This window comes from Monomorium pharaonis, chromosome 1 (assembly GCF_013373865.1).
Source record: "Monomorium pharaonis isolate MP-MQ-018 chromosome 1, ASM1337386v2, whole genome shotgun sequence".
In the NCBI taxonomy this organism is placed as follows: domain Eukaryota; kingdom Metazoa; phylum Arthropoda; class Insecta; order Hymenoptera; family Formicidae; genus Monomorium; species Monomorium pharaonis.
The window spans coordinates 14,719,246-14,737,474 of NC_050467.1; the positions used below are offsets into that span (position 1 = coordinate 14,719,246).

At 32.7% G+C, this 18,229-nt stretch overlaps 3 protein-coding genes across 8 annotated transcripts in view; 2 read left to right on the forward strand and 1 right to left on the reverse strand.

Moving 5' to 3' along the window:
* The window catches only part of LOC105837229 (tuberin), a 210,931-nt gene extending 209,228 nt beyond the window's left edge, over positions 1-1,703 (reverse strand). For 5 of the 6 annotated variants that reach the window (XM_036289113.1, XM_036289124.1, XM_036289100.1 and 2 more), the window contains exons 1-2: positions 1,490-1,568; positions 1,261-1,397 (exon numbers count right to left, since the gene is read on the reverse strand). In XM_036289113.1, the coding sequence (XP_036145006.1) occupies positions 1,261-1,397; positions 1,490-1,568 (216 nt within the window). Of the gene's footprint in view, positions 1-1,260; positions 1,398-1,489 lie in introns of all 6 variants that reach the window. The other variant, XM_036289105.1, reaches the window with a different exon arrangement.
* Positions 1,704-9,235: 7,532 nt separating this feature from the next.
* Positions 9,236-10,756, forward strand: LOC105840888 (transmembrane emp24 domain-containing protein eca). Its single transcript, XM_012687972.3, has 4 exons — positions 9,236-9,537; positions 9,832-10,052; positions 10,148-10,294; positions 10,376-10,756. The coding sequence occupies exons 1-4, from the start codon at positions 9,396-9,398 to the stop codon at positions 10,523-10,525; spliced, it is 660 nt and encodes a 219-aa protein (XP_012543426.1). The 5' UTR covers positions 9,236-9,395; the 3' UTR covers positions 10,526-10,756.
* Positions 10,757-16,989: 6,233 nt separating this feature from the next.
* On the forward strand, positions 16,990-18,027 carry LOC118646497 (vicilin-like seed storage protein At2g18540). Its single transcript, XM_036289520.1, has one exon. The coding sequence runs from the start codon at positions 16,990-16,992 to the stop codon at positions 18,025-18,027; it is 1,038 nt and encodes a 345-aa protein (XP_036145413.1).
* Positions 18,028-18,229: the final 202 nt, after the last annotated feature.

Consider the following 18,229-nt stretch of genomic DNA (forward strand, 5'->3'; position numbering starts at 1 on the left):
GGCTTAAAACGGTATATACAATACTCCAAAAAACTTGATCAACTTATAAAAAAGGGCAAAGATAAGCTAGAACTTAATAAAAATACAGATATAGTATACCAAATAAATTGCAATGACTACAATGTAACATATATCAGAAACAAAAAGACACCTTGAAACTAGATTGAAAGAACATAAACAAAATATTAAAAAACATGAAAGCAATCAGTCTGTCATAAGCAAGCATCATCTACCACATAATCATGATTTCAACTGGTCAGCACCTGAAATTTTAAATAAAGAGAAAAATGTTAAAAAAAGAGAAATTGTGAAGATGTTTCTCATCAAAAAACACTCTTATACTGTCAATGCACAAAAAGACACAGAGAATTTAAATCTTATTTACGTATAATTGAGTTGGTTTAATCTTACAGATACACAAGTATTTAGTCAAATATTTATTTATCTTATAGCTTGATAATAGGCTTCAAACCATCACATTTGTCATCTAAATTAGTTTCTTGTTAACTACAGCTGTGTAATGGTCGTGATTTTTATCAGTGTGATTTTTATTCCCACTAAACTACCACTAAACTTCTACATCTTTTACATGTTTTATATTACATGTTTTATAGTATCACCTTTTTAATAAATAAATGACATATTTTACTCAAACACAAGGGATACTTTACTAATGTTTGATGTTTATAAAATTTAAACTGACTCACAATCATATAAGTTATTTATTTCTAAATAAAATATATTCTATCAACAATATTTTAAAGAAATGCAATTTTAGCTTCAGACTTATGATTTACTTGCATAATTCATGACAAATGAGATGGTTGCACGAAGTTTCTACGTATTAGAAAATTTATTACATGGAAGGTAATTCACTATAAAAATTTTTTTGTTTTTTCTGTCTCTCCTTTATGTTTCTTTTTTCTTTTCTACTTACTTTTAAAACTGCACAATTTGAAGTACTTCTGTATCTGTCACATTAAATTCATAGAAAATTATATAGATATTATATTTTCATTTATACATTATGTTTTTACAATTATAAATTACACTTGAGAAGGACCCAAAATAAGGGTCGAAACGTTGTGTTAACATATATTGATTTAATAAAGCAGTCAGGTCATCCAAAACAAGCAATATTGGTTTTAATTCACTGGCGAATTAAATATTATCACTTAAATCAAATATAAAAATCTGTGATTTTTTTCAGATCTTTTATATATGTAAATATTTAGAATGGCATTATAATCTTTTACTTACATCTTCCCACTGTTGATTGAGCACTGCATCACGAAGCTCCTTAATCACTTTTGTACGATGATGCACTGGACTATCAGGACTAATTTCTTTTTCGATATCATAAGTCAAAGTCAACTCTTCGCGACTCTTATAACTTCCTGCAAAATGAGAATTTATGTGATTATAAATATACCGGACGTAATATCAAATTTGCAATATAAGGAGATATGTAAGCCCGAAACAGATTTACCTTTATTTATGCGAAAAAATTGTTTTAATTTATCGTGCAATGTTTTACTGTCTTTATCTTTTGAATTCATTTTTGACATTTTAATCTCAAACTCAAAGATATTTATACAGAAATCCTGTAAACACTAACAACACAATAACAGTATAAGGGCCCATCACACACGAAGTGGCATAACCTGCATATGCATAGCATAAAGCTGGTCACACACACTTTCCGTAGAACGTAACAGTAAGGTTTCGACATGTTGAATTGGGTGACCGTAAAGGTGCCTTTTCACGCTGGCGCTTGACGCTCATTTTCAGCGTCAAAAGACATCACGTGAATAAAAATAAAGATACTTATTCGTCATTTTTAGTCACGTAATGTCTTTTGACGCTGAAAATGAGCGTCAAGCGTCAGCGTGAAAAGGCACCTTAACAGTAAGCGACTAAATCAAGTACGTGATTGGTCAAAACCTTACTGTTACGTTCTACGGAAAGTGTGTGTGACCCGCTTAAGAGCGCTAGGCCAATAAGGCTACGGTCCACTTGACGCTACAAACGTTTCGAAGCATTCTTTGATTGGTCAATTCGTAAAAATCTTTGTTTCGATTGGTCAATCCAACGCTTCAAAGCATTTGTAGCGTCAAGTGGACCGCAGCCTAAAGGGCCATCTACAATGGAGTGTTTTAGCCGTAACAGCACTAAACTACGGCAATGCTGTCTAGAATAAAAACGACGTAGCAATGGCTTAGTTTACATCGTGCATTTGATACGCGTATCAGGTACCATATTCAGGTATCAAATTCGTACTAAATATTTAGTACGCACGATGTAAACGCTGCCGGATCAATTTGGTACGAGCGTATCAAGTAGGAGTATCGTACTAAACCACAGTTTAGCTATAACCAGTTACGACAGTCAGCGAAATTCTTCGTATAATATTTTACGACGCATGCGTCAACTGTACTATCTAAAATATGGCGGACATGGCGAGCCACGCGGTACGAAGCTATGAGCTAGACATGTGATAATTGCGTGTTAGAGGTTATATTGTGTGAATATTTTTTCAGTGATATTAAGCGATATTAATTAGGTATTATTTTGAAAAGATTATTAATGAAGATCATCTTCAGTGTTTTTTTCAATATCATTTATTTTGAAATAAATTATAATAATGAGTAAAGTTAGTAAAGATGGATTTTCCTGTGTCATGTGTAAAAACATATCTGGACGAAACGCAGGAATAAAATTTTTTGGTTCTCCAAAAAATCCATTTATTTATTATTGTTTAACCTCATTTCAGAATTTAACTTTTTTTAACTTTTTCTGTAATTTTTTTTATTTATTCACTTTTCTCTTTAATAACAATTTGACACGAATCATAAGAAATATTTTTACTATCTTTTTTTGTTTTATATCTTCGAATAACGCGCTTTTTTACAATCCAAAACATGGCGGATGGTCACGTGACTAGGTAACATAAACATCAAAGGTTCCGACTGTACTGTCGTAACTGGTTATAACTAAACTGTGACTAAACTGATACGCGTACCAAGTGATACAAATGTCGATGTAAACGCATAAAACGCATTTTAGAGAGAATTTAGCAATTGAGCATAACCTCAGTGCTAAAATCTAAAAACCGGTGTGAAAATGTCTTAGTAGGAGACATCAACATGAATTAAATTTGTATTATATTTTTTACAGTACATGCTTAGTACATTCGATGTAAACGCGCCCGTACTAAGGCTTTGGTGCGCACCAAACTTAATACGCGTACTAAGGTTTTGACGATGTAAACTAACAAGGGAACCTCGCGAACTCGAAAATTCTGATTTTAATAAAACTTGGCATAAATGTAGAGGGGGTAAATATATGAATTTAGAAATTTATCGTAGCTGCCCATAAACGGTTTAAAGGGGTGAAACCACCCTTCAAAGATTGAGACATTTTTCGTTTTCTCGATATATCTCGTAAACTAAACAAAATATTAAAAAATGTTTTATACAAAAGTTTTACAATAAAAGTACTTCTATCTAACTACAGTAATTAAATTTAAAAAAAAATTTTTTTTAAACAATTGTTTTATAATTTTTGAAAAAAAAATTTTTTTCAAAATTTTATTAATGTAGTTAGATAGAGATATTGTTACCATAAAACTTTTGTATAAAACATTTTTTGATATCTCCAATACTTTTCGAGATATATCGGAAAAAGCAAAAATCTGCTCTACACTATGCACTGAAAAAAGCATGAGAGAATGCGATAGCACCGCGACGGAGAGCGTTAAAAAATATTTTAAAGAAATTTTTTATTAAGGTTTATTTATGATATTAAATATAATATAAGATACTAAAAATATAATAAAATAAAGTAATATAAAATAATAATATTTTGTATAATATAATAATATGTAATAATATAATATAATAATGTCGCACGTGAATGCATGCTGATGTGAGTGAGAGAGAAAGAGTAAATAATATTAATATAATATAGTAATATAATAATATAATATAATATAAAATATTTATATCCAGACTTCTTGGTCCGGATCCATTAGCGGTGACATGCCAAAGAGTCGATGCAGATCGACGACATCTGCCAATCCAAATCGGCTATATGATTTGTCAATTAAGTCATTATTTCGCTCTCTGTCGATCTTGCAAAAGTATCGCGTCCAAAATCTTTTCTTATATTGATAAATCCATGTATGTGGATGTTATAGAGATATATCCATGTCTAGATACAAAATTAACATATTTTAGTGTGGCATTATACATTGAACAATATAGTTTGAATCAGGGTAATGAAAATGCAAATTAAAAAATAATGCATTACTTATTAATTTTTTAATATTTTTTTATTACATTTTTAGTATCTTATATTATATTCAATATCATAAATAAACCTTAATAAAAAATTTTTTAAAAATATTTTTTAACGCTCTCCGTCGCGGTGCTATCGCATTCTCTCATGCTTTTTTCAGTGCATAGTGTAGAGCAGATTTTTGCTTTTTCCGATATATCTCGAAAAGTATTGGAGATATCAAAAAATGTTTTATACAAAAGTTTTATGGTAACAATATCTCTATCTAACTACATTAATAAAATTTTGAAAAAAAATTTTTTTTCAAAAATTAAAAAACAATTGTTTAAAAAAATTTTTTTTTTAAATTTAATTACTGTAGTTAGATAGAAGTACTTTTATTGTAAAACTTTTGTATAAAACATTTTTTAATATTTTGTTTAGTTTACGAGATATATCGAGAAAACGAAAAATGTCTCAATCTTTGAAGGGTGGTTTCACCCCTTTAAACCGTTTATGGGCAGCTACGATAAATTTCTAAATTTATGTATTTACCCCCTCTACATTTATGCCAAGTTTCATTAAAATCAGAATTTTCGAGTTCGCGAGGTTTTCTTGTAAGCCAGTGTAACACAGTGGGTCTGTTCGCGTCACATGCTCCGACATGCTCCTATTCACCCCAACGCACTCCAATACGTTGATTCCGATGACGCCAACCTATTAGAATGCGTTGGAGTGAGTAGGAGCATGTCGGAGCATGGCGACGCGAACAAACCACATGTCTGCGGTGAGCTCCGGCAAACGCATGCGGTGACCAATCAGCAACCAGGCGCAGGTCGGATTCCGGCAAGTCACAGCAAGCGCTTGAATTTTGATTGGTCACCGCATGCGTTTGCCTGAGCTCACCGCATACATGGAGTCTTAGCATTAGTGTGAGAAAGAACATGTCAGTGTGTCTCGCTCACATTAGTGGACACAGTGTAACACAGTGTCCATTAGTGTGAGAAAGAACATGTCAGTGTGTCTTCCTCACACTAGTGGACACTGTGTTACACTCATCCCAGTGAACACATTTTATAGCGGCAATATAACATGGAAGTTACAAGTAATTTAACATTGTTATTCTTGTGATATGTAGGTGTTATATGACATGAAAATAACCTGTTACGTAATATTTGTTATACGCAAGTGATATAGCTGTTATACATCGTTTTGGCGTTACAGTTATTCAACAAAAATTGTATAATCGTAACATAACACGTTCGTATCAATGTTATTACGGAATAATGCATCGTAGTTGACTCAGAAATCAGACAACATTATAACATCCTGAATGATAGATCTATTTAATAATAAAAAAAATTATTATAAAGATAATGTTTTCAAAAATAACGGTTTGTCTATAATTACTGCGCACAAAAAATGCACAAAATCGAAATTCATCATGTGCTGAACAAAAACAGAATAATAAATGTATACTATTCAATTTTTCTTAGAATTACGATCTATATAGTTAACCATCTAATTAATCCTTTGAACGTTTCAAAGATTAAATAGATCGCAATTTCCATCAAATTATTAAGGTTATGGAAAAAGATAAATTTAACAATGAAATTAATAAGTAAATAAATTAATGCTATTTATTTTTAATATGTTTTGCAAAATTTAATTGCTTTTATAAAAAATAATATAGTTGCGTCAGTTTATAACATATAAGTATATGTAGACAATAACAAGTACCCATATCGATGAGTCAAATTGACGTAGCAAGTAGAGTACAAGGTTCGTCATCCTAAGGTTCCGGGTTCAAACCTAGCAGCGGCAAATAAGAATAAAATAAAAAATTACATAATTTAAATTTAATTAATTAATAAAAATTTATTCTAAATGTAGTATGTACTGTTGATAAAAATAATTAAAAAAAAATGAAATTTTTATTTTATTTTATTTTTCTTTGTAACTGTTGTGTAACGGTTAGATAACATGTTATATTGCTAAGTCGGAAATTGTAACTTACATGTAAGTTACGTGTAATTTCAGAGTAACGTAACCTGTTATATTCGGTTACATTGCTGCTACACTGCTGCTATATTACTGTGTTCACTGGGATAGATCTTATAGATATGGACTGGCAATACCAAGCGAAACCGTGTCCACACTTCTCTCTCTAAAAAATCCGGAAATATGTTTCGCGCATGCTTGCACATATTATACATTGAAATTCAATGATTGGTCACGGATCTAGTCACGTGTTTTAACTTAATATGTGTATATTTATGTATATACATATGTATGCATGCGCTGACATGCGCGATAGTTATTTCCGGTAACTTTAGAGAAAGAAGTACTAAAAAGTCTGTTTCTCTCTCGCACCTCTTCTGGACACCGTTTTCTATACACAAACTGTAGGCAATTGCCGGTCCATATCTATAAGCTCTATGGCTGTAGGCTGTAAGGCCTGGGGCTCGATTCTTGAATTCATTCGCAAGAAAACGTATGCGCAAATACCCGCTCTAACAGAAAAGTTGCAAGTTTATTGGTTAAAAGCCATACGATAGCCAATAAATTTTCAACTTTTCTGTAAGAACAGAATTTGCGAATACGTTTCTTTTGCAAATGAATTCAAGAATCGGGGCCCAGGGGCTCGATTCTTGAATTCATTCGCAAGAGAAACGTATACGCAAATACTCGCTCTAACAGAAAGTTGTAAGTTTATTGGTTAATAGCCATACGATAGCCAATAAATTTCTAACTTTTCTGTAAGAACAGAATTTGCGAATACGTTTTCTTGCGAATGAATTCAAGAATCAAGCCCCAGGCCTAAACAGTAAAGCAATACGAAGTGAAGACATTTTCTACGGCCGGTATTCATAGTCGGATCTTATATTTAAGATCATCTTAAGTACTGTCTTAAGATGCCATCAACCAATCACAGAGCCGTATTAGCATCTTAAGACATTGCTTGAGACGATCTTGAAATAAGATTTGACTATGAATACCGGCCTACGACTACTGCTACGGCCTACGACTCTCCATTGTAGATGGCCCTTAAGCATATTATGTAAATCAATATGACGACCTTATACTAGGACCGGTATTCATAGTCGGGTCTTATATTTAAGATCATCTTAAGTACTGTCTTAAGATGCCATCAACCAATCACAGGCCGGTATTCATAGTCAAATCTTATTTCAAGATCGTTTCAAGCAATGTCTTAAGATGCTAATACGGCTCTGTGATTGGTTGATGGCATCTTAAGACAGTACTTAAGATGATCTTAAATATAAGATCCGACTATGAATACCGGCCACAGAGCCGTATTAGCATTTTAAGACATTGCTTGAGACGATTTTGAAATAAGATTTGACTATGAATACCGGCCTAGGAGCTGATTGATTCAACGATCTTACCATAGACCTTATAGATATGGATCGGCAATTGCCTACAGTTTGTGTATAGAAAACAGTGTCCAGAAGAGGTGCGAGAGAGAAACAGTACTTCTTTCTCTAAAGTTACCGGAAATAACTATTGCACCTATAGTGTGTGCGATGGCCCTAAAGGGCCATCTACAATGGAGAGTCGTAGGCCGTAGCAGTAGTCGTAGGAAATGTCTCCATTTCGTATTGCTTTACTGTTTACAGCCTACAGCAGACATTGAGCCAATTCATTGCGTGCTTACGATGAGCGTTGGGGCATTCGAGATTAGTTTTTGGTCGCCTTTCTTTGATGGCCGGCTTGTATGTTATTGCTACGTCGTTTTTATTCTAGACAGCATTGCCGTAGTTTTAGTGCTGTTACGGCTAAAACACTCCATTGTAGATGGCCCTTAAGGCCGGATCTACAATAGGTGTAGTAAGTCTTAAGCTCTAAGAAATTAACGAATTATATTCGTTTATTCTTCTCATATTCGATTATAATTAATCAATTTCTTATGGCATAAGGCTTACTACACCTATTGTAAATCCGGCCTTACTCCTACTGCCATTGTAGACCCCGCATTACGCATTAGCCCGGATCTACAATAGTGGTTTGTTCGCGTCACATGCCCCAATATGCTCCTATTTACCCCAACGCACTCCAATACGTTGATTCCGATGACGCCAACCTATTAGAATGCGTTGGAGTGAATAGGAGCATGTCGAAGCATGGCGACGCGAACAAACCATAGGTGTAGTAAGCCTTATGCCATAAGAAACTGACCAATTATAATTGAATGTGAGAAGAATAAACAAATATAATTGGTTAATTCCTTAGGTCTTAAGGCTTACTACACCTATGGTTTGTTCGCGTCGCCATGCCCCGACATGCTTCTACTCACTCCAACGCATTCTAATAGGTTGGCGTCATCGGAATCAACGTATTGGAGTGCGTTGGGGTGAATAAGAGCATGTTGGAGCATGTGACGCGAACAGACCCCTATTGTAGATCTGGGGCTCGATTCTTGAAGTCATTCGCAAGAGAAACGTATACGCAAATACTCACTCTAACAGAAAGTTGTAAGTTTATTGGTTAATAGCCATACGATAGCCAATAAATTTCCAACTTTTCTGTAAGATCAGAATTTGCGAATACGTTTCTCTTGCGAATGAATTCAAGAATAGAGCCCCTGGGGCTCGATTCTTGAATTTATTCGCAAGAAAACGTATGCGCAAATACCCGTTCTAACAGAAAAGTTGCAAGTTTATTGGTTAAAAGCCATACGATAGTCAATAAATTTTCAACTTTTCTGTAAGAACAGAATTTGCGAATACGTTTCTCTTGCAAATGAATTCAAGAATCGAGCCCCTGGCCTTACGCAAGTTACGCCGCATGTGACGGCACCCTAATAGGTTGGCATCATCAGAATCAACCTATTAGAGTTGGTCTGCTTGGATTTGCTCCGAGTACACCCAGAACCGACAAAACGAACAAGGGTTTTGATGAGAATCGGTTCAATCGAACGGTTCGCGAACCGTTTGCCCATCTCTATTATATTCTCAATTTTCGAAGGTGACGTGTATTCCGTTCCGTCTTGTTCTGTCTGTTGTAATTTTGTTGGTTTTCACTGTCTCGTCTGGCATGCGTGCGAACATTATTCGTAATTTCATCATCTTGTCATTGGCATTGTACCCTATACCATGCAAAATATGTTAAAACACGCAAGTATCTTTTCTGTCTTTCTGTGTATTCTCCACTTTGGAGCTGGTCTATATTTTCATATCGGTGAAACTGAGCGAAAATGCTTCATTGAAGAGATTCCCGATGACACTACGGTTTTAGGTACTTTAAAATATTACCTTTTATCATTTTAGTTTTTAACTATTATCACTTTTTTCTCGTCCAATTATCTTTAGCGACGTTAATCTTTAAATTGCCGGCAGGGCCACTATGGCCCAGAACTTGTTAGAACTTTGCATAGGATGTACCTAGTATATAGGCATACTTTTGTAACTTTTCTATAGTGTTATCTAACCTCTATTTTCTGGCAGTTTAAAGGTTAGAAGAGAATTTGTTTCGCTTTCTACTTTTATCTGCTATTTACACAACAAATATTTCTTTATCCATAATTTGTAGTCAATTACAAAGTGGAACTTTATGATCCAAGAAGTGGAGGTTTTATGCCAAGTAGTCCTGGCATTGGTATGCATGTTGAAATAAAGGATCCTGATGACAAACCTATTCTCTCTCGAGTTTATAGTTCTGAAGGTCGAATTTCCTTTACCTCGCATACTCCAGGAGAACATGTAATCTGCTTGTATTCTAATAGTACAGCCTGGTTCAGCGGTACTCAATTGGTAAGATACCTGTATATATTGTCGCTTATTAAATAAAAAAGTAATGAAAAAAATTAATAAACAAGTCATGTTGAAAAATTATATTTTATTTACAGAGAGTACATTTGGATATTCAAGTAGGGGAACATGCGATTGATTATGCCAATGTAGCACAGAAAGAAAAATTATCAGAGCTTCAACTTAGAATACGTCAGCTCTTAGATCAAGTTGGACAAATAACAAAGGAGCAAAATTATCAGAGGGTAATAAAATGTTTCTGTATAGAGTAATATTATAATTATTGTGAGAAAAAACATTATGCAAAAACATTAAAAATTTTTCAGTATCGAGAAGAGCGCTTTAGACAAACATCTGAAAGTACTCATCGCCGAGTGTTCTGGTGGTCTCTCACTCAGACGATAGTTGTTTTAATAATGGGTGCATGGCAAATGAAACATCTTAAGAGTTTCTTTGAGGCAAAGAAATTGGTTTAAATGTCATGATAAAACGCAGGTGTTGATTTTAATAGCAGTTGTATCATTTATATGTCTAAATTGCATTCATAGCTTTAGGCAATTTCTATTAATTGAGCACAGTGGTTGTCACATCAACTAATTTATATGAAATTATCAGTTATTTTCTACAGTAAATTATTTGTGATTGCATTATTGCCTAATATTCAGTAAGTTAAAAAAATTAAATGTCCCAAAATATTTTCTTAGTAACTTATTTTTCTCTTCTGTGGCATTGACTTTCTACGTCATTTTTCCTACTTTCTATCCAAATCCTGACATTGTGCACAAATTCTTACATAGCAGTTTTAAAATAAGTATATATATCTATATATATCAGTTGTGATGTATGTATGTCCGTAACTCCTCAGACTGCTTCATCATTTGTGGTCCGATCTTAACGCCACTGGTGTCAAAATTTAGCAAATTTTCCGGAGACTGCTACCATGGATTCGAATTCTTCAAAAACAGGTTGTTTCAAAAATGATGGGTAAAAATATACGTTTTTTTGACTAAAGTTTGTATTCCCGCGAATTCTTCCGTCATTTGTGATCCGATCCTCTTGCAACTGGTCTCAAAATTTAGCATTGTTTCCGGGGATGGCGTCTATGGACTCGAATTTTTCAAAAACAGGGTGTTTCAAAAATGATAGGCTTTAATATACGTATAAATGACTGAACTCTATCCGCGAACTACTCCGTTATTGGAGGTTCGATCTTCTTGCAATTGGTCTCAAAATTTTGCATTTTTTCAGAGGATGGCTACTATGGATTTGAATTTTTCAAAAACAGGGTGTTTCAAAAATGATGGGCAAAAAAATACGTTTTTTGGACAAAAAATTGTATTGTCGCGAACTCCTCCGTCATTTGTGGTATGATTCTCTTGCAACTGGTCTCAAAATTTTGCATTTTAACCGGGGAGTCCATTTTTCAAAAACAAGGCGTTTCAAAAAGATAGGCCTTAATATACGTATAAATGACTGAAGTCTGTTTGCCCGCAAAGTACTCCGTTCTTTTTGGTCTGATCCTTTTGCAATTGGTCTCAAAATTTAGCATTTTTTCCGGGGATGGCTACTATGGGCTCGAATTTTTAAAAAACGGGCTCGATTCTTGAATTCATTTGCAAGAGAAACGTATTCGCAAATTCTGTTCTTACAGAAAAGTTGAAAATTTATTGGCTACCGTATGGCTTTTAACCAATAAACTTGCAACTTTTCTGTTACAGCGGGTATACGTTGCGCATACGTTTTCTTGCGAATGAATTCAAGAATCGAGCCCCAGGGTGTTTAAAAAATGATGGGTAAAAATATACGTTTTTTGGACAAAAAATTGTATTGTTGCGAACTCCTCCGTCATTTGTGGTCCGATCCTCTTGCAACTGATCTCAAAATTTTGCATTTTTTCGGAGGATTCTCTTGCAATTGGTCTCAAAATTTAGCATTTTTTAAGGAGGAAGGCTACTACTATAGGTTCGAATTAAAAAAAAAAGAATTTACACTATTTGTAAAGAAAATTCTTAATCATTCGGCAAACGAGGTAAAATTTAAAATAGAAAAATGTCTATTTAAAATCCAGAAGCTAATTTATTAATTTTAAAAAATTAAAAAAAATGTATAGAATTTTAATGTAACTATGGACCTAATAAAAAATAAATAAAAATATTAATTAAAAGTATAGTAATTTGAGCTACAAATAATTAATTTAAAAAATATAAATATATTAGTAAAATTTTTAAAAAGTAAAGTTTCTAATAACTAATTTTAGAATAAATGTTTTGTATGTACAATAAAAAGAATATTCTTTAAAAAAAGGAGTAATGATAATTTAGAATTTAAAATTTTCCACTAAAAAAACACCTAATAAGACCTAATAAAGTTAAAAATATATTAATTAACCCTCTGCCTACACATCTTATTTTTCTCCCGATTCTTACACACAGGGGTTACGCTAACCCCAAAATTTCGTTGACTTATATCTCCAAATGTATTTAATCGATTTTAACTTCTTTTTTTTTTAAATCGAAAGGAAAAAATCTTAGAATTATGATGGTCTTGGCTGAAAAGTCGAAGATATTAAAAGAAAAGAGATTTTTTGAAAAGAATGAGAGGAACGAAAAATTTTTGTAAAAATTTGCCTTTTTTTGAACGCCCGTATTTATTAGAAAAAAATAAATAAAGTAATTAAAATCGTGATCAATGGAAAGGGGAAGAGTTGTACTTTAAAAATCTATTATCAGTTTTTTTATTCTGTTCAAAAAATATATTTATTTTGTAATGTGAATTTAGTAAAAAATGAATGCAGTTTAAACACAATAGTAAAAGAAAATAGTAATATTTATTTAAAAAACAATTATTAATACTCAAAAACATAATTATTAATACAAAAAATATTTATTACAAAAGATTTTATTTATTATAAAAAAATTTTTTAATTTGTAATGCTACAATTGCAGCATATTTTTGCAAAGTGATCGCGACATTGGTAATATATATAAGTACTTTATGCCTAAATAATGCGTAATGAACAAAAAAATAACTTTACTTACCCTTCAAATTTGGAACTTTTCCATTTTTTTTGTTACGTTCCCTACACACGGGGTAATTGTAACCCCAACACACACTTTAAATGCTCCTACTTCTGTTGTTTTCAGAACATTCACAACGCCCAAAGAGAAATAACTAGAGCATAGTTCAAACTTTTTTCCCCCCCTGGTTCCAGCGTCCTCTTGCTAAATACTTTTAAGTAGCGAACATTTCAAAATCGACTGGAATTACCGTAACCCCATGTGTAGGCAGAGGGTTAAAAAAAGTTAATACAAAAATGTATATTGATAATCCTGATTAACTTTAACTTTATGATTTTTAAAAAAAGGGTATGTTTGCGAATTAAAAAAAAAGGATTATAAAATAAGTATAGAAGTAAATTTAAAAAAAGATTTTTTAAATATATATAGATGTTTAATTAAATTCGTCTAAAAGTAGAAAAGAGACAATTTTTAATTTTAAAAAAGGCATGTATTTAAAAAATAAAAAACTAATTACTTATTTATTTAAAAAAAAGAAATGTATAGAATTGTAATTTAACTTTGGGACATAATTGTAATTTAACTTTGGGAAATAAACATTAATTAAATATATTGTTTAAAAATATGGTAAATTGAGCTATAAATAAGTATATTTTAAGAAATTATATATTTGTTAAATTTTTAAAAAGAAATGGTTTTTAAAATAAATTTTAGATTAATGGTGTAAAAAAAAGAAAGGTTTAATGATAATTTAGAAACTAAAATTACAAAAAAAGCCTAATAAGATAAAGTTCAAAATATATTATTTATAGTAAGGTAATTTAAAGATGAAATACGGTTTATAAATAAAAGATAAATAATAAATTATACTAAGCACAAATAAATAATAAAAATGTGATAAGAATTTTACAGATTATAAAATCATAGTTTTGTACAAAAAACAAAATTTGGCGTTTTTTAAAATGCACAATTTATACGCAAAAAATTAAAAAAAAAACATTTAAAAAGATTTAGAAAAACCTTTGAAGGAAATTCTGAAAGAGAATTATGATAGTGATATAAAAAAAAGCGAAATTGAAGATTTGAAAAAAAGTATTTAAAAAATAACAAATCTTTAAGTTTGGAAAAAAAATTAATTAAGATTTATTCTTAAAAAAAAATTTATTATGAATAATTTAAAATTTAAGAATTAAAAAATGACTGGAATAATATTTTGGTCGAGGTGCAAAAAAAATTTGAAAAAGAAATGGAGGAGCAGAAGAAGAAAGAAGACTCTAAAAAGGACGGAAAATAGTATGCAGGAAGATAATGTTCCGGAAATTAAGAAAAAGATAAGGAATGAAAACAAAAAAAATTTTTAGAAATAAATGTAATAAATTAATTAAGATGGTAATTTAAATGTATAAATAATTAATTTGTTAAAAAAAATAATTAAATATAATTTTAAAAAACCTGAGAAATTGAAATGGGTCACAAAGAATGATTATGAGGATGAGACTGAAGGTTGTTGTGGTGTAACTCAAAAAAAGGTTATAAAAAAAGTTGAATGATTAAAAGTTTATAATTAAAAAAGCCTTTTTTTAAAAAAAGGAGAGTAATCGCTGGAGAGAAACAATTTTTTTTAGTTAGAGAGGCTATGTGTTTATATTGTATATGAGTAGGAGTGAATTAGGGAGGGGAAACTATTTTAAAATGATAAAATGTAAAAAAATAAATAGTTGTGTTAGTGTATGTATGTGTTTGTGAGATTGAGAAAGTTTGGATATTTGTTTCTTAGGAAAAGTGTGATTGTATGTATAGTAAATGAATATGTCTATAAAAGTATTAAAAAAAACTTTTAATTTATTTCTTTTGGAAAAAATAAACAGCTATTTTCAAAGGCATGATTGTAATTTGTCTATTAACGAATGATAATAAAACGTTAAAGAACGCAGAAGAAATAATTAATTATACTAGCCAAAGGAAACGTCGGAAGTATTTTAATTTGAGAAAATAGAGGTTTGATGTTTTTATATGTACATCTGAAAAAAAAGGTGAGAGGTTTAAGAGATTAAGAAAAGGTGAGAAAGACAAGATACTAATATATTAATTTAATTAAAGAAAATAAATACGATAAAACCATGATCGGACTTAAATTTTAATTTAACATAGGTTAGAGAAGACAGAAACATATATATATATATATATATATCAAAGTAATAAGTAAAAACTCAGTAAATTAATGGAGACAATTGCAAGATAATGATTGTGAGTTAAAAATCGAAAGCAAATTCTAAATTTATTACTGTATCCTAATAAAAAAAGGTAAGTATTATTCATGAATTAAAATTTAAAAAAAAAATACATCCTTAAAAAAAAAGAAATTTTTAAATCAATAATAAAAAATACCAAAACAATTTAATAGATTAGTTTATAATTAAAAAAATATATTTTAGAAAAATACAAAAAATAAAGCATAAAAAATACTTAAATATGTTTAATTTAATTGAAAAAAAAATTTTTGAAAATTAATTAATAGAAAAAAAGTTTAAAAAAATAAGAAAAAAAAGAATATTCCTAATATTTTAGAAAACCATAAGAAAAGTATATTTCATTACCATAATAAAATATAATTACGAAATCCATTTTTTAACTTTAACTTTAATTATAAACGTAAAGATATAATTCTTTAAAAATTTCAAAAATATATTTTTAATAAAGTAGTATAAAAATAGAAATAATTTAAAAAAATGCATATTTTTAAGAATTCATTAATAAACTATTAACATTCTTTTTATTCTTCTTTAAGAATATTATTAAAAAATGGTTTAATGATTTTTAGAAAAAATCTTAAAATTTTTTAAGGGTATAAAAATCTATAAATAATAATTAAAACAACGTAGTTGTTTAATTATTATTAGTATAAGTTTTAAATAATAATTGTTTTTTTATAGATTATTATTTAAGGAATTATACAAATTTATTTATTTTGGAAAACCTTTATATAATTATTCCTTTACCTATTTTTAAAATTAATAACTTCTTTAGGTGTAAAAATTCCTTTTTTTCTCTAAGAAATACTTTATTAAAATTTTACTTTTTTGTCATTAGAAAATTGTATTCTGAGATATATTCTAATTTTAAATATTTTAAAATACTTTTTAAAAAGACTTTTTGGATGTTTTTTGGAGAAAATTTTTTTAAATAAATTTAAATTAAAGTACAAAATTAAAAAAAAATTATATTAATTTACCAAAATAAGATATGATTATAAAATTTCTTTCTGGGGAAGGGAAGATGGCGTGGTTGAGAGTGGAGGTGAAACAGGGAGCTCCGGAGTGAATAGTGTGGTGAGGGTGTAATGTGAAAGAGAGGAGAGAAAGAAGTGGACGATTGGGAAGAGAAGACCGGGACATAGACGGGCAATTGGAGGGAAGTAAATGGAGGATGGAGGTGAGAAGATATTAGGATGGAGAAGTCGGGGCAGACATCGGAGTAACGAGAGACGAAAGCCGGGAAGATGGAGGCAGGTACGAGAAGAAGAGGTCAGAGAGAGGGCGCTGGAGAGATGCGACGCAGAGAAGAGTTTCGAAGGAGAGGAGTGAAGGAAGGAAGGAGGGCAGATGGCGGTGCGCTCGGAGTGAGGCAGCGCGAGCGCGAGCGCGAAGAGAGAAGAGGAGTGTCAATCTGGTGGAAGGAAGGGATTGGCAGTGTGGGGCTAGAGTTAAGTTGGCAAGAGTGCCAGGGCGGGATGGTAGCGTGTTTGGGAACGCGGGTTTCCGTACACGTGGTCCATCGAGGGCACATGTCGACAGAGCGATTCTGACACAGGAGGAGAAAGATTGTGCAGAAAGAGATAAAGTGAAAGTGTGCAGGGAGAGAGAGTGCCGGACTCAGAGGAGAGAATAGGCGGGGAGAGGAGAGAAGCAAGGGAGGAAGAGAGAATGGAGGAGCTGGGCAGAGAATTGAGGAATTTGAAGTGGGAAATGACAAGGAGACTGAGGGAAGTCGGAGAGAGACTGAGAGGATTGGAAGAGAGGTTAGAGGCGCTGGAAGGAGAAGGCATGAGAAGGGAAGAAGAGGTAGCAGGTGAGAGGGAAGAGCTGAGGAGTATGAGGGAAGAGAGAGGAAGAGGCAGCAGAGAAGAGGAAGCGCAGAGGGACGACGACGAGGAGGGAGAGATGGAGAAGAGGAGGATCGGACGGGACGACGGGAGAGAAGGAAGAAGTGGGAAAAGGGAACAGGTGGTTGGAGAGAAGAGGGAGGAGAGGATGGGGGAAGGCGAGAACAAGAGGAGAAGAGAACGGAGGGAAGAGGAGAAGAAGGGGCGGAAGGACGGAGTCGAGGAGAGCTGGTGGCAGGAGACGAGAGGAGAGGAGGAGAAGGAGAGGAGAGGGGGCGAGGAGAGAGACGAGGATGAAGGAAGAGGACAAGAGAGGAGCAGAACGAAGGAGGGACAGACAGGAGGAACTGGCAAGGAGGAGAGGAAGGGAGCAGAGAGAGAGGAGAAGGAAGATGGGGAGAGAGATGGGAAGGGGATAGAGGCATGGAAAAGGGTGGAAAGGGAAATGGAGAGGAGGATGAGGGAGAGGGCGGAGAGAGAAGGGTGGGAAAGAGTAAGGGAGGCGGAAAGGGAGAGAAGAGTAAGGGAGGTGAGAAGAAGAAACATAGTGTGGAGGGGTGTGGAGGGGGAGGGGGCGATAGAAAGAAAGGCGATAATAGAGGGGATTATGAAGAGAGAAGCGGGAAGGAAAGTAGATTTAGGGGTAGTATCAGAAAGAGTGGGGGAAAGGGGGACGATAGTGGTGATAACGGAGGTGGTGAGAGAGGAGGATAGAGACTGGTTGTTAGAGAGGAGGGCGGAGATAAGGAGTCGCTGGGATGTAAGGTTAGACGAGGATTTATCGATGGAGGAGAGGAAAATCAGATGGAGGATGTTAGAAAGGGCAAAAGAGGAGAGAAATAAGGGAAAGAAAGTATAAGTGGGGAATAGAAGCATGTGGGTGGACGGGAGAGAATGGGTGTGGAATAAGAGGAAAGAAGAGTGGGAAATAGGCGAGGGGGAAGGAAAGGAGGAAGGGAATTAAAGGGGAGAGGAGCTGGTGGAGTCAATTGAAATCTTATGTTTTTTGTTTTATGTTACTAGGAGGTGACAGAGGAGAAATGGAAAGAGACGTGGAAGGG